Source organism: Pocillopora damicornis, chromosome 10 (genome assembly GCF_964200805.1).
Source record: "Pocillopora damicornis chromosome 10, jaPocDami1.2, whole genome shotgun sequence".
NCBI lineage: Eukaryota > Metazoa > Cnidaria > Anthozoa > Scleractinia > Pocilloporidae > Pocillopora > Pocillopora damicornis.
The window spans coordinates 14,341,509-14,358,395 of NC_142679.1; the positions used below are offsets into that span (position 1 = coordinate 14,341,509).

General features: G+C 38.5%; 1 protein-coding gene across 1 annotated transcript; it reads left to right on the forward strand.

The window, feature by feature from the left end:
• Positions 1 to 69: 69 nt before the first annotated feature.
• LOC113664780 (uncharacterized) lies at positions 70 to 16,672 on the forward strand. Its single transcript, XM_027180407.2, has 16 exons — positions 70 to 2,650; positions 3,438 to 3,510; positions 3,988 to 4,110; positions 5,418 to 5,880; positions 6,268 to 6,327; positions 6,886 to 6,945; positions 7,444 to 7,593; positions 8,341 to 8,403; positions 9,094 to 10,068; positions 10,581 to 10,639; positions 11,196 to 11,394; positions 11,653 to 11,721; positions 12,456 to 12,775; positions 13,084 to 13,135; positions 13,627 to 13,729; positions 14,114 to 16,672. The coding sequence occupies exons 2-16, from the start codon at positions 3,457 to 3,459 to the stop codon at positions 14,265 to 14,267; spliced, it is 2,904 nt and encodes a 967-aa protein (XP_027036208.2). The 5' UTR covers positions 70 to 2,650; positions 3,438 to 3,456; the 3' UTR covers positions 14,268 to 16,672.
• Positions 16,673 to 16,887: the final 215 nt, after the last annotated feature.

A 16,887-nucleotide genomic window follows, 5' to 3' on the forward strand; every position in this document is an offset into this window, starting at 1 on the left:
TTTTTAGACCTTTTAACCACATTTGCACGCCGCAATGTTGTAAGCTCCCCACCCCGGTCAAATTTTATTGTCACCTAAGGGCAATGGGCCGCCATTTTGGAAGCATGGAGTGGAGCGAAGACTGAGCGAGCAAGCTTCTCAGCATCCCGCCTTCTAATAACCGACTTTTCAAGTTTCGACGGAAGGCTACGAAATTCCAAAGCAGATTTGGTGGTTTTCAAGGGTTATTTCAGTTGTCTACGTCTGTCCATTGAATAGGTGAATTGTTGTCGATTTCGCTTCCTAAGACAGTTGCTCTCTTTATATTTTCATGTTTTATGAATAAGGGATCAATCGGGGGTTAAAATTTCAAATTAAATAGGTTGTAGTAAGCATATTATGGGGAGTGCCAAAAAGTGACCGAGTTCAGTCTTAGTGTGTGCGAATATTGTGAATCTTTACCTAACTTTTAGGGAGCGATCGATCAGAGGTTCTTGATATACAGCTATACTTTAACATGAACGCGGTCAGTTCGTCGCTGCTTTTCGTTCGTGCCTTTTTGCTTTATTGTGTACCGCCTTAGTGCAGATGTTGTAACTTTGTCCGTGGAGTACCATGTTGATGTAGAATTTCAACTTACGACCCGAGACAAGACTTAACGATCGCAAGTGATATGGGGTAAGTCAGGTCACTTCGTCACCAAGAACCCATTTGCGTAAATCTGTATTTTGGAGATGATTTCTTCAATTACGTGAATAATTGTAAGATCCGACGTGTTTGGTGTGAGATCTTTGCGACTTGACCCATGATTGATACTGGGTCACATAGGCCATCAAAGGGTGAATTACTAATAATCACATGGACACTAGTTTAGGGTGATATGTACTCTTATCGACAATGATATCCCTTGCCACAGCTTATGTTTGCTGGATTTTGTGTGTAATGTTACCAGGTCTAGTTTGTGGTGTGATTGTTGTTGTTTTTGTTGTTGTTGTTGTTGTTGGGTTTGTCTGCTACTTGAATGAAATCCAGGTGTAGCAGTGACATGGCGTATTTTGTATGATGTAACAATCTATTGTCAAGTTGGATTTACCCTTTTTATGTGAGAAGTTAGCTTTAAAATAGTTAAATGAGAAATTTGTTTGCTGTAACATTTCTCACTCATCCAACAGTTCCATGAATAACAAAATTCCAGGATCTAACATGTTCAGTTATAACTTGGGCCTGAAAGAATTAATTTTGAGTAGTACTTGGGAAATGCATCATTATCTTCAGTTAGTAAATTGTTAGATCAGTGGATTATGGATCATAACCACGGCAAAAATGTAGACAACACCATTACAGTCAACAGACTGAGGGAATCCACTCTTTAGAACTCACAGTCTGTTAGAAAATAATGTTATGATCATCTAAGCACATGCTGTCAGGAAATAGGGATGTGCTTGTTACCAATTCTTTTGTATGTGTTTTTAAGCTTTGGGGAATTATGAAGATATTAAGCATTGTAATCTATCAAATATTTTTGCTCAAAGACATGCTAGATTGGCCTTAATGCATTACTTGATGTGATTTGCTCCTGTTAAAACCGGGAATATCTGGTGGTGACCCTCATGCTATATTCCCAAATTTTCAAATTTTACTTTTGATACTATAGATGCCTTTGTTTAAAATGTAGTTCAAGATGGGATGGGCAGTAATACCTAATTACTTAAAGTTGCATGCCTTGAAAGTTATGTTATATCTATATAAAGCCCTACTTAAAAACAGAAAAAGGAGACAGGACAGAAACTTTAACTGACATTAAATTTACTAACCACAGGTACATGATAAAATTAAAAAACATAATCACCATATTATGAAGGGTATTTAGCAAACCTAATAGCAAAGTATTGTATTTTTGTTTTAAATAGAAAGCATGAAATGTAAAACAAGTTATTTTAGCTATGAAATGATTTAGTCACTCAACACATTTTGTTGTATTGAAATGGATGTTGAAGGACTGTATTGAAACAAAATTAATGTTTTGATTGATATTGTTTTGATTGGAGGGGTGGGGGGGGAGGGGGTTGGGAGTTGCTGTATTTCCAAGTTATTTTTACTTTAAAAAAAAAAATAGGAAAAAAAAGAATTATCATCTACTCCTTGTGAGAGGGAAGGAAGGCTTTTATAGATCAATTTTGTTGGACTTGTAATGAAAGAGAGTTTTACACTATAATCTGAAAGTGTGGACCTGTCTCCAACTGAAGTTCTTCTGGGAGTCAGAGCTACTTCAAGGGACAATTGATGAGAGGAATGTGTTCCCATCGCCTTATGTTTTGTTAGCCAGGGGTTTGTGAAAGACTTGTGACTAAACGGAAGAAGCTCAGAGGATTGACACCCTTAGGACATTCCAAGATCTGTTTATTCTTCAACAATGTGGTTTTGAGAAGTCAGCTTTACTGTAACAAAGGATCATCCCTGTGACATTATTTGGAAGTCATCATTGGAGTTCTTGTCATGTCTAATTGGCTTGTAACGTATCAAATGTGAAATGTTCAGTCTCTGACCACTGTTGTTGAAAAGAAGTTAAATAGTCATTGTCCTAGCTGCATTAGATTGGAGTGTTCACTGCTAGTAACTTTTGTCATTGCATTTGGATTCTTCAGTCTTCACAGGAGGCTAAGACAGGCTGGTAAGAATGATTTTTTTTATCACATTCTGCACTGTTCATCAGTTAAGTTATAGATTTAGCTGAAATTCATACTGCACATGCATGTTCCCAATCCAGTTACCTAACAGTAGCAAATAAACTAAGGAAGTAGATGGTTTCAAAGCAATGGTAGCCCTATTCAAAAACAATTGAAAACAGCTAGTTGTAGATAGACAGTGTATCTATCATCACTTTATCTCTCAGTTGCTATGGGCACTATAACCGGTCAATTTCACCCTTTGGCTCGCCAAATCAAAAAGTTTGTTTAAATTGAAAATTTCTCCCTCTATTTGAACCCAAAGATAAAATAAATACCTCACACTAACCAAATTTGAGGTCCATTCTAGAAGTTACGAAACCTTGTTTTCTCTGCTTGGATTTTTGGCCTTATTACATATGTGCAGGCCATAACCTCCAGTATGAACCTCAAACTTGGTTATTAAGGGGTATTTATTTCAGAAGTTGTAATGTTGAAATGTAAACTGTGCAGCCCTGACTAGGAAGGACACCAACTGCAAGTATGTTGAGAAATCTGGATGGTGGGTCATTAGTTATGAGTTTGCTTATCAAGCTTGTTTGTGGTGTGTTTGTTCTCAAGTTCTAGAACAGACAGCTGACAATCTTCAAGTTTACAACTGGTTAACCAAACAACAACATGACCTCTAAAGTTGCTTAAGTTGTCACTGTATTCAGCCAGCTGCTTTTGAATTTTTTTTCTTTAACAATAAATAAAGGTGATATGTCCAACTGCATTTTTCTTACTTTCTAGAAGCAAGTGACCTTCAGTGATGACCTCACAAGGGGATGACTGTTATTTCTATTACTACTCAACATGTGCAAAGGTTTGTAGAATCAGTGAACAAAAAGTAATTTAAGTCTTACACCCTCCTGTCCTGAATAATGATTGTGCTTTGATTTTTAATGCCCTGGATTAAATGCAGCATTTTCAAGAATGAAAGGGAGGGTAATGGTAAAGTTCTGGAGTTATGTGAATTGTAAAGCAGTCAAATACTGAATTCATGGTGAATGTGCATGTAGGTACATGTATCTTGGCTAGTTTTCAGGTATGCAACTCAGATAACCATGAAAGGATTTGATACCTTTGCAGGCAGGAAGCAAATCAATCAGCTATTGATGCAAGTAGGTGATGAGTTGAACTCAGGGCTGCATATGTAGAAGCAATTTCAGCCAGCCTCACTTACTCCAGGGGTGGATAACAATATCCATTAGAAAGATCTCTAATAAAAATATATTGGGATTAAGCACCATGAAACACCAACTTCTCTTAAGTGCTTTAATAGAGTATGATATCTTTCCAGGGAGAGGAATGTCCTTTCCGACATCAACCAGCAGCACTAGGATGTGAAGTAATTTGTGAAGAATGGGAAAAAAATGGAAGATGTTTGAGACCAGTTTGTCATTTCAGGCATATGTTGATTGAGGTACACATGGGATACTATTGCAAGAATTTTTTGTTATTTGAACTTTTACATATACATGAAATTTGATTTATTTACATGAAGTGAGTAGCAGTTTGTTATTTGTGACAGCTTACTGATGCCACTACAGCTATTTATAAAATAATTCAAATAATACGCACGCTCTGATTGGCCATAAAACCATTTTACATGAGCGTATGTAAACACGGTTTTTGTTCCTCTTTCATTAGTTATTTTATAAAAGAAATGTAAAATGGTTTCTGTGTTTACATAGCCTGATGTAAACACTTGGGAGGTTGGGAGAACATGAGATAAGCTGGAAACCACTCCACTTCGCGTCGTGGTTTCTTATGCTTATCTCGTGTTCTCCCAACCTCCCGTGTGTTTACATCAGGCTATGTAAACATGGAAACCATTTTACATTTCTTCAGTGTAAATCTGTACTATACTTAGTGGTGCAATACTTCTCGTTTTGTGTTTGTTTTGTAGCATAGTGAAACCTCTATTAAGTGGACACCCTTGCGACCTTCCTAAATGTCCACTTAATAGAGGTTTGTGAAAATTGCACAATAATTGCTAAAGATTAACATTCAACAGTTACTTTGTACTGTAATAAAGTTCCATGTTGCTAACAAAGCTATCCAGATTTCAAGTTCATTACCTTTCATTACCAACATTAATTTTGGGTAATAATACAGAAACAAAAAAGCAAAGCGGCAACAATGATATGCATGGTACATTGACTCTGTTTATGTAAAAATTATGTACAGTAGTCTAGTGTCCACTTAATAGAGATTTTTAGCAATAGAAATAAGCCAAAAGCAATTTATTTTAGTGTCTGTTGAACTGGGGTTTGTTATAAAGGGAATATAGGATGTTAATTTCAGGTGCTGGCTTAGTGTCTGCTTATAAGAGGGTGTCCACTTAATTGGGGGTCAGCCTAATGGAGTTTTCACTGTATTAAGCTGGATAGCAGTGTGGTAGGAGGAATAAATTAGTGTTAAGTAAGACTAAATTTTGTGAAGGCAAGTAGTATTCAGTGTTTTACCTGTTGAATTTTCAAGAATTCCAAGCAATTTTAAACAGTAATAAGAGGTACTACAGGCGGTAAATGTTACCGGTTACTGCATGAAAAGGAGAACACTGAGTATTTATCTTTAAGTATCAAATTTAACAACTTACTGCTTCAGTTTGGCATCATTTTTGTGGCCCTTTAAAAACTTCTCAACTCCTAACAGTTACCATTTTGTTGTGAAATGGCCTCCTTCACCTATTTTGCCATTATCAAGTAAGTTTCTTTCCATCAACAGGAGCGCAGGTCTCGCACTCAATGTTACTGGGAGTCGCAACCAAGTGGTTGCTTGAAGCCATTCTGTCCATTTCTTCACACCAAGCCAAGACCCAATGAGCAGTCAAACACAAGCACTTCAGTTCCTACTGTTTCAACGCCTGCTCAACCCCTCCCAGTTCCACCTATACCTGCACCTCCTTCCTCAGCTGGTCCACAAAATGTCAGGTCAATTCCCACCATATCAAGTACTCCAAGACCAAGACAACCTCTACACCAAAATGTTTCCATAGGAAGACAACCGGTGACACCCATCTCATACCCAACAGCACCCAACAGGCTTGTAGTGGCGCCACAATCCCCTCAGATGATAAGGACACCTCAGTATACCGGACCTCCACGCCCAGCAGGGATAGTTCAGCCTGTTCCTGTGGACAGAGGGTTTCCACCTGTACTTCCACATGTTCCAGTGCGATTTGGGAGAGGTAAAGACTTTTTTTATAGACGTTTTGTGATACAAAGAGGTTTATCCTCAGAGAAAACTTTCTAACCTTAACATTTTTGAGAGATATGTTCAGCAAGAGTTGCCAATAACACCAAGCTCAAAATTTCCCATGTTCCTTAATCTATTGATGCATAATGCTTTTGAAATTGTTAATCCTAGCAGTAGGCATGTTGTTTGTTATGAATAAGTATACAGCTCTGCTCAGCTCACCAACAAGTCCTTTGTAGTTTCATGGAAGAGCCTCCACTGAAAAATCCCAACATGGAGCATTTGAATCCTTGTAGAAGGTTGCAACTCCATACTCAGGAGAATTCAAAGGACTGAGATGTTTCTTTTTTCCATGCTCATGTGTAATTTCTTTTCTCAGGCATGCCAGCTCCACAGAGATATCCTCATCTTGTGAACATGTACATGGGAAGACCAGAAGGTATGAAAAATCTGTTTCTCTTTTCAATGATTCTTTGAAAAAAAAAAACCAGAATATCTAGTCAATTCATTATATTGTTAGTCATTGGAGACACCCTTCAGCTTCATGGTGAGGGTAACTATGGTTTAATAATTTTAATCAGTTTTTGTGATTTTGGGGGTTTTTAGGCCTTGTTTCCATTTGTTGTTGATGATAGTGCTAAATTGTTAAGGATTTCTCAGCTATGCTGAATGCCTCTTTACATCTGTGTGAGCACAAAGCCTAAATTCAATCAATGTTCCCCTTTTTAGAAAAAGAAGCCAAGGTTGTGCTTATGCAAATATTCTCTTTACTGTTCCCCATACATTCCCTAAGTTGCTGACAAGGAGAATTTGTGAAACAATCGACAGCTCCTTTTGCTGCTGATAATTTTTTTTTATTCTCATGACCTTACCTCATAATTTAGGGGAGACATTTTAAGGAGAAATTAGATGCTAGTCACTCTTAGATGTTAAAGGGATAAAGGAGTTTATGGTTGATATTTTTTAAGTGACATATTTCTTTAAATTTTTCTTTCAGGCTCAGCAACATCATTCTTGCCCAAAGGGGGTTTTCAAGAGTATAGATATGGCCGTCAAGGTATTATATCAGTGTTTTACATCTAGTAACTTGAATGAAATTGTTATGAGCTATTATTAGATGTTGGAAATGGCTTTAGAGCTTTAAAAAAGTCAGCATTCATAGTGAAAGTGTTGTAGGCTAAAGGTAAACAAACAGTGGAAGCCACCTTGAAAAAATAGCTTCGAAGAAAACTAGCAGCTGTATGTTAATCCTTTAACTCCCAAGATCTTCTTAGTAATTCTCCTTACTGTCTGCCATACAAATCTTATGATATAAGTTTGAAGAATTTGGTAGTAGATCAACTGATAATCCCCTCACTGATATTTTTCTTTATTCTTGTGATTTGTCTGTAATATTGTTTTGGTATTGTAAGGAGAAATTCTCTCTTGGTCACTTAAGGGATTTAAAGGGTAAAGGAACCTTAGGCTTTATAATGTACTCAGACATTTAGGTGAAGGTTATGAAGAGTACATTTAAATCAAAGAATTGGAAAGTAAGACTTGTGTGTGTCTTTAGATTCAGACTCCTACTCCAGTAGTGGAAGTGATGATGAAAGGAGAAAATCCCACCAGACATCCCACCGGAAAGTACGTAACAGTTCACAAAGAGAAGTGTTCTCCAGTGACAGGCGAGATACGCGCAATAACCGGAAACCAGGTCATGAGAGTAAGTTAAAAAAAAAATGTATGAAACATTTTGCCCTCCTCACAGAGGTCAGAGGCCAAGTGTAGTCATAGGTTAGGTAGACCTGTTTCATGACAAAGCAGCATTTTAGCGCGCTTTTTATGAGCACTATATATTTGTCATTGTCATTTTCTCCTCTCTGTTCAGGCTTACTGGCAAAGCCTCGTAGAAAGACAGGATTGTAATACGTTTGCTTATTCTCTATGATTGGTTAAAAATTGCATGCCATCTTCTCTGCCAATCAGAAGAAAAGCCATTTACCAGTTGCGTTTTAGTCCCTGTCAGTGTCCTACTCTTGACAGGGTATTTTAGTATTATCAACTGAGTTGATAACGTAAATTGGCCATTGTAAAGAGTTTCAAAGCTGACATTTCGAGCATTGGCCCTTCGTCAGAGCAAACGATGAGGGGCAAACGTTCAAAGCGTCAGCTTTGAAACTCTTTACAGTGGCCAATTTCCATTAACAACTCAGTTGATAATGCTAAATTATCTTGTTATACTCCCGCACCAATGCAGCACCACTGTTTCTATAGAAACTTACCCCCTTTATTCATTTCTCCTACTCTTGAGTTCGTTTACGTTATCCACTTTGAGTTCTTTACGCTTATTTGCCCTTACTGACTTTACGCCTTGGTTTTGAATGCATGTTGTGATTGGTTTGGTCTAGGCTTTCAAACAGTTTATCAATGAGTGCTTTGATAGCCGTTAATGCTTTTTTTTCTTGTATAGGGTACAGGACTGGAGATCGCAGAAGAACAGATGGATCAAAAGACAAAAATAAAGATTCTACAGGTATTAGCCCTTTACACCCTTATATCAGTATGCATATTCTCCATACCGTTTTCTCAACATTGCCTGGGATGCTGACAAGGAGAATTTGTTTGAATCAAAAGCTTCATTAGGTGGTGATCACATCCTTATTCTCTTGACCTTGATGTTTGATTCTGGAATGATATTGTAAAGAGAAATTAGATGCTGGTCACTCTTAGGGTTTAAAGGGTTAACCCTTTCACTCCCAAGATCTAATTAGTAATTCTCCTTTCTATCTGCCATACAATTCTTATGATGTTAGTTCAGAGAATTTGTTATTGGATCAACTAATAATCCCATGATTGATATTCTTCTCTATTCTCATCACCTACCTGCTTGATATTGTATTGACATTGTAAGGAGAAATTCTGTTTTGGTCACTTCTGGGAGTTAAAGGGTGAAGAATGTCATGAGGCTCTCTCATATAAGTCCTTCTAACATTTTTAAAACGCTTACCCGTAATTTTTAAAACGCTCTATTTTTTTATAGTGGTGAAATAGTATCATGTAGTAGTATTGAACATAAACAAAGGAGCTAAATTTTAATGAATGTATTAAACCAAATAAAACTTCATCTACAAAAATAATATTCAGTGCTGTACATGTAATATTTGTTGTGTTGTTACCTCTTTGTTTTGATATATTTATGTATTGTTGAATTTTGTGTGTGCAGATGCGGAACGGGAGAGGTCCAGGGACAGGAGGAGACCATCACGAAGATCTGATAAAGAATCGGAGGAAAAGGAGAGAAAGGACAGTATAGAAAGACAAAAGAGAAAGAAGAGCCCATCGCAGGATGAAAAAAATGAAGAAAAAGAAGAGAAGGAGGACATGGCAAAGGATGAGAACAGTCCAGGCATCAAGGTAAAAACCTTGGAGGAGATACTTCGCGAGAAAGCACTAAAGAAACTTGAAGAGAGAAGAGCACAGGCAAAAAGTGAAGAGCAAAAAGAAGCTGAAGATGGTAAAGAAGATGAAGAAAGTATGGGCAAAGGTGAAGGTGCCAACAACGAAGAAGAAGAAGAGTGTGCTGTTATAGAGTCTGAAAGCAATGCTAAACATTTATTAGTTGAGAAGGACAATAACAGTGTAGAATCATCATCTGAGAAACCTACTGTTGCGAGAAAGGTATCTTTAAATGACAGAAAGAGATCCCCTGTCAAAAAACTTATCGGTTTGAAAAATAATTCTATCAACAGCAAAAGAAGTAGTAATGCAGATTCATCCTCTGAAGAGGTAACTCTGACCAAAAGAGTTTCTGCAAATTCTGAAGAGAACGAAAATGTGAACGAGAAAGTAACCACAAATGAACTTCCATCGCCCTTTCAACAAGTGAGAGTGAAATCGTTTGAGGAAATAATGCAAGAAAAACGGAAAAGGAAAGCTGAACAAGAAGGCCCTGGAGATTCTGTGCAAGATTTGAGTGGAGAATCGAGCGGACAGGTAAACAGCAGCACTGCAACTGCAACGTCGATTCCACCCAAGAGATTAAAAATATTGGTTCGGAAATCTTCTGACGATAGCGACAAAGATACTAAGGTTGTGTCATCTTCTGCTGCAGAGACTGATAGTAAAGTCGAAATTAGGAAGAAAAGAACAGTGTATGTCATGGACAAGCCAAGTTCAAGTAAAGACAGCAAAGAAAATGGTATGATTTGAGTACTATACGGGGCACTATGGGACAAAGCTAATCAGATTCAAGGGTTATGTACCACGTGGTACAAATAGGCTAATTACGAGGCCGGATTTGCCGCAGAGATGATTGATCTGTTTGTACCACGTGGGACATAACTTTTAAATCTGACTAGCCATGTCCCACAATACCCACGTACAAGACTGTTTTGGATTATTTGAACTTTGAGACAAAACATGAGTGAGGAATATTTCATGAAAATGCTTATATACTCGAACTTTAGACCATAAAAGCTAGGTTATAGAGTCGTTACAACTTGCAAGTCAACCACAAGTCGCTTCAAAATAAGGCACCAAAATGTTTCTCTAGTCGCCATAGTGAGCGAAACGGCCGCGGCTTGGAGCACTGACATATTTGAAAGTGTTACCAAAAATCAAGTTAAAGTATGTAATAAAATGTTGATGTAAAGTTTTGCAAGGCAAAATATTATAACATATGTTAGTTCTCCGTTCTTTTTCCTTTTACAGATGTTACATCCACTGCGTCTAATGGAGAGAATAAGCCACAGAAGGCTAGTGTGAAAAAGGTAACCTTCTTTGCTCGACAGCCCTGAATCGACGACCAGGGTTTTAGAAAGTTTAGCAAGTTCACGGATTGTGTTGTTGATCTCAGTTGTAAAGTTTTGCGAGAGTATGAAAATTGCTACCCAGTCAAGGGGGTAAACTGGATGAGTCAAATAGCTCTACAATTGTTCACACATGGGTGGTAAGTTTGGGCACTAAAAAGAACAACAAAAAAGTAAACTCAAAAGTAACACATAGAAAATTAAAGGCTTCAGCCAACGGGACACAAGGTAACCTGCGAGCAGGCTCCGCTTGAGCAACGCGAGCCGGCGAGAGTTTTGCTCCTTACCAGACTCCCGGCAAACCTCTCCCCGATTCGCCTCAAATCTTCCCGTGCGCGCAACAAAGCGCGTACTGCAGCACTACTGAATAATCAGAGCCTGTTCGCAGGCTTGGAATAGGGAAAATTTGTAGCATTGAACTCAGTTATATCACGTCTCTGTTCACTTGTTAAAGGGGTTGATCTAAATTTTTTAGGACAAGTGTAGAATGAATAGTTACTCGGCAATTTCTCAACAGCCTGCAGTGGCCGAACGTCTTGGACAACAGAAGGTCAGAGTGAAAAGCCTTGATGAAATAATGGCTGAGAAAAGGCAGCGTGCATCTCAGGAAAGTGTTGAAGCTCCAAAGGACAAAGAAGTCGCGAAAGAAGAAGAGAGAGGACTAAAGAACTCTCCGCAGAGGAACCAACAGAGGAAGCCTTTAAACAGAGTTTCAGGTGAGCTAAGAAAAAAAATTGCAGATGTTTTTAGGATTGCATGTGAGGTCAGGCACTTACTTGTGGTCAGAGACTGTTTGATGGTTCATTCTATTAAACGTACTTTTTCTTACAACGTGGATTTATCTCTGAAATAGCTTAAGACCAGTAAAGTGTGAAACGAAACTTGCCAAAATATAGCGTGTTGTGCACAAATGTAATTAATTGGGTTACTTACGAGAAAGCAAAACCGTGACCAAATTTCAATTTGAATTTCAGTTCCTGTCATAAAACCAAGAAGAATCAAGGTCTGGGCTCAGGGAACGAGTAAACTTAAACCCATAGAAGGTGAGTTGCCTTTTTATTTTATAAATCACAGCCGTAGATAATTGTTCCTTCAAATGAATTTGGTTTGTGAAGTTTTTGCTCTTTACGACTGAAGTGTTATTTAACAACCTCAAACTCAGTATGCATATTCTCCGTACTGTTCTCTATACATTTCCTAATGTGCTGGCAAGGAGAATTTGTCTGACAATCAAGAGGTTCTTCAGTTGATTATCATTTCCTTTATTCTCATGACCTCGATGTTTGATATTGAAAGGAGAAATTACATGTTGGTCACCTTCAGGGATTAAAGGGTTAATGTTGTACTTTAAGGAAGTTGTCTTTGGAAAAAAAAGTATAGAAATATACGGCTGACATGATCAAAACGTAAATTTGAATAAAGAAAAGATCAGTTATAAGAGTAATTTTAGATCGTGTGTCGAAAGTAATCTGCGATTGATTTGATTTTTCTTTGCATCGCTATGTGATTGGGTGATTGGTTCAGAAAGCTGGCGCCAGTTTATCAACCAATCAGGTTCAAAACTAAAACCGATCGCTACTTGGTCATTCGAGTTTTCCCGCGCTTTTAATTTAAGTTCCCATTGGCTCCTTGTGGTGTTTTCCTTTGTTTTGTTGGTTAGTGTGATTAGAGTAGTTTTCTTGTTTTGTTTTATGACACCCGATCGAAAGACGCTCCAAACTGCTTGTACTTACTGTAATTAATCAAACATGCCAACTGTTTATTTTATTCTATGTAGATTCTGTCAGCAGCAGTACAGTTGATGAAACCCAGAAAGATCACGAATCACGGGAACAAGCTCTACAAAGTGACATGGAATCATCAAAGCTACCTGCATTTCAGTCGGAGCCTGCCTTAGCTGAATCACAGCTAAGACCAGCGGATGCATCAGTTGAGGATCAAACACCTGCTCCTGATCAGAGAATTCTTATTAAAGAAAATTGCGCCAAAACTACTGCTTGTGATGTGGGAGCGGGTACTGCACTTAACGAATTCGGTCATGGTACAATCACGGTAGAAGCGGATGAATCTGGTCCAAAGATAACCAAAATAGCTCAGGTAATTCTGGTGTTAACGCTCAATTCTTTGTTCCCTTCTCTAGCTAGACACCTTGACAACCCTTCGACTTCCATAAGCGACAGATTTTATTCTTACAATATCGAGCAGACAAGTGATGAGAATAAAGAAAAATATCAATTCTGGGTTTAATAATCGATGCAATACCAAATTCTCAGAACGAACTTCGCAAGAATTGTATGTCAGACTGTAAGGAGAATTAAGAATGAGTTTTAGGGAAAGAAAGGGTTACCTTAAGTTTTGGTTTGACGCTCAAATGAAGCTAATTATTAGCACTTACGTTTTTTCAGGAACCCGAAGAGGCACAAGACAGTCCAGAGAAACTTCAACATTCACCCCCAGGTAAAGAGCTTCATGCGGTAGTTACCAGTAGGTGTTTTGGTCTCTTTTAAGAAAATTAATGAGATATTTCAGGGCTATGGACAGTTTTTATGTGGATTTGATCTCGATAACGTTTTTGGTTCCGTTTTTCCCTTTGTCCATGTCATATTTCTCTTAACAGGGCTCTAAATAAGTTTCCCATAAGCAGCTGTCGGTGGTTTAATAGGTGGCTGTGCCTGAAAAAGGAGCCTTAAGGCAAAACCGAACAGTAGAGCCTGCTCGCAGGCTCAACAGACGGCGGTTAGAGGTCTTATAAGCAGCAGTAGACCGCTGACAAAACGGCTTTTATAGAAAACCCTGCCTCTGTTATATATTACCTTGCCAAATACGTAAGAAAATAAGCTATCAAGGATGGATAAAATTGAACCATAACACACTCGTTGAGTCAACTCTGTTTGATCTTCGTGCGCTTGAGTACTACTTATGTGAAAGATGGTTCATCTCTCCTTCAGAACAAAATGATATGGAAGATACAGAGTCATCCTTGGAATACCAACCGGGTGAACCAAAGGCTTCAAAGGAACCGCCATCTCATGAGGAGATAAAGCGGGCAATGTAAGCGAATTTAAAATGTTTGTACCCCTTATGTTGTCAATTTGTTGATGTACATCGAACATTTTAAGTCTCACGAGGTAAATACTATTACCGTTTCTGCGAGTGGTTCTTTTGGAATGCAGCCCTTGAGGGGTCGGGGAACGCGGTAGCTTAACCCTCTGCGCCCCAGCATCAGTATGTATATTCTCCATACTGTCCTCTAGATAGTTTCTAAGGGGCTGGCAAGGAGAATTTGTGTAACAATCAAAAGCTTCGTGTTGATGTTGGTGTGTAAGGGGGTTCAACCACTGTGTTTTCCTGAACCTCTGATCTACCACGCTTCAGCTACCTTAGTCCCTGAAACTATTATCTTTATTCCTAATTGTTGCGCTTTCTCTTCTTCAGAGCAAACGAAATGGCCAAAGCCAAGAAGGATGACTTTTTCGACGAGTTCGGCGCGGATATCGATTTCGGAGAAGACGATGATGTGGCGGGGGATAGCTTTGAGTTGAACGAAGACGACTTACTTATGGAACTGGATGAAATGATAAATCAGTAGACCTAAAGAATCCATTTTAAGGAAGCTAAAAAACAATAAGAATTACGGAGAAATGGGGCACAGGACTGGAAAAAAGAGCGAGTCTGTTTGGAATCTCGAACAGTAACGATGAGTTACCGGCACGTGTGAAAATGAATCGTGGAGCAAATGAATGCAATGGAAAAGTTATAAAATAGAAAAGCAATCGAAATGTACGCATAAGCATAAGAGACCCGCAGAGATAGATATAAGAGATTTTCATGAAGACAGCTGCCATGCTTCGTATTGAACTATCACATTCAAAATGCAGCATTTTCCAGTTCTTCACATACGCTCATCAAAAGTCAAGTTTCTTCGAGCAGATCCCAATGGTAGTTGTTTCAAGGACGGTTTTTCATTGAGAAAATGTCAGCAGAGAGCCACAACTAACTGAGCAGCTTTACAGTATTTTCTCCCACCACTATAAATAGGGTCTTCCGCATTCTCTGGCCTGCTCCAGAATTATGCCGAAAACTTTCCGAGTTATTTCAAAGGCCTCCTAAATACAACAGAGTTTGGTGGAAAAAGATGAGTTTGGTTGATACAAGAAAAAGCTGGCTTACAAGTACTGCGAAGATTAAAGCGTACCATAAATTAATTTCCTACGTGCGGCTCTGATAATGCAGACCTGTTGTCCTCTTTTACATCTTTTGCTACACTACGTACGCTCGGTTAATAAACAGGTCAGTGTTTACATCTCGCCCTCTGCCTCATCCTGACTGAATGTTCTTGTTAACTTCTATTTGATGGCAGATACTGTCTTACACCGATTGAAAACTCAAGTTAGTATCTTGTGTCTATAGCGGAGGATAGCAGTGAGTGGCCTTCAACTCAGACGGACTTTGTTAATAAGGATCAATCCAATTTCCAACAGCACTTTGTCAGAATCTTTGGCATTCTCAACAGTAGTCCATCCACTTCTCAACAAATGTAGTACGCTACTTTTGACACGATTGTTTAGCAGGAAATTTCCATAAAGATTTGCATTTAAAATTGCCGTTGCATGGTAATTGCAAGTGTCATACCACATTGAGACTGGTATCTAAAACTGTGTTAAGAGAAGAAGACCTTGCGGAAGGAATATTACTTGGAAAGTCTCCGACAGTCCGGCGGTCAGAACGTTGTCTGCACACTCATCAAATGGATGGCTTTCTGTCTCAAAAGCCGAGTCCGTTCTGGTATTCAGTGTTTGGCTCGCGTCGATTGTGTCCGCTAGTTACATTCTCAGATGTTAGTCTGGCCCGAATGTGATGTAGATTTACACCGCCTTTGGCTATTCCCATTGTACCATGGGACTTCATCATTCTACCAATCAGCGCCGTCAGCGGCATCAACGCTTTTTAAGGGAAGACATATGCGACTGTTAAATACGATAGTTGTGATGAAAAATTATAGCTTTTAATGTGAAAGGATTGAGAGAAATCCTGGCTAGTTGTCACCAGTGCGAACATCATACGAACAAGGGTACAGGTCCAAGTCTGAAATGATATAATCGTGTGTCAACATTTTCATTTTGAAAGCCTGGCAAAAGTGGACATTTTACTAATGAGAATATCGTCTTCGTGGTTATGCGCAGTTATGGTTTAAAGACAGTTCTCTGAAACCTAAACTGCTAACATTTCAGTGAGAGAGACATTTGAATTCTCTAAACAAAACGGAGCTTTTGATATGGCCTTATGATCATGGTTTTTCCTTGAAGACTGTTGGCGGACTTGTCACATTTGTCGCAGGTTCTTGTAGTTAGATAATTTAAATGCTGCAAAATTGAAATCCAGCAGGAAAGTCGTTTGTTGCGCTAACGCAGTAGATTGTCACGCGCAAAGAGTAAGCAAGAAAAGGTGAATTTCTTAAACTGGCTTAATGAGTCTGATTAACATGATTAATATGCATATCTTCAATGCGCGTGAAAATCGTTAAAAATTAGTCAAGAGGAAAGGATTGGGTTTTTTTCCCGTAGGAGACTGTATACAGGTCGTTCCCACATTGTGACAAGAGTTTAGATTTTTTAAGACTGAAACGGAGTCAGTAATCTTAAGACAAGAGTACGTGTACTTAGTTAAGCATGCAAGACATAGGCGTTGTGCTCTGTAAAGAAAGTTATTGCGTCTAGTCTTCCTGTTTCACCAACACTATATAGCCAAAATACTTTTGTTGTGAAATGGAAGAAGGAAATGACAACCTATTTGGGAGGTTTTGTAAAAGCTATGGGTATTGCATCTGTTTATCGCAATTTTGCACACTCTCGACTTTTCACTAAAGGACTTTGGAAGTAGTGATCGCCTTACGTTTTTCTTTTTTTGATTGTGTGGATGACTGTTTGCCTACATAATTCACTTTCTCATGAATCAATGGTTTGCTTGTCAAATGCAATAAAACTAGAAACCTTGGAACATGTCTGTTTTTTTGGTTACTATTCAATGTAACACTACAGTAAACCTCGTGTACATACCGTGCACAATGTTCTTAGAATATATAGAAATTTTTCTCAAAGCCAATGATCCTGCGATTCCAAGAAACAGAATTGAAACATAATCCCCACGAAAGTCTCTAATAAGATGCGTGCTCTCCCCAGACTCCTGAGACCGTGCAACGTCACGTAATT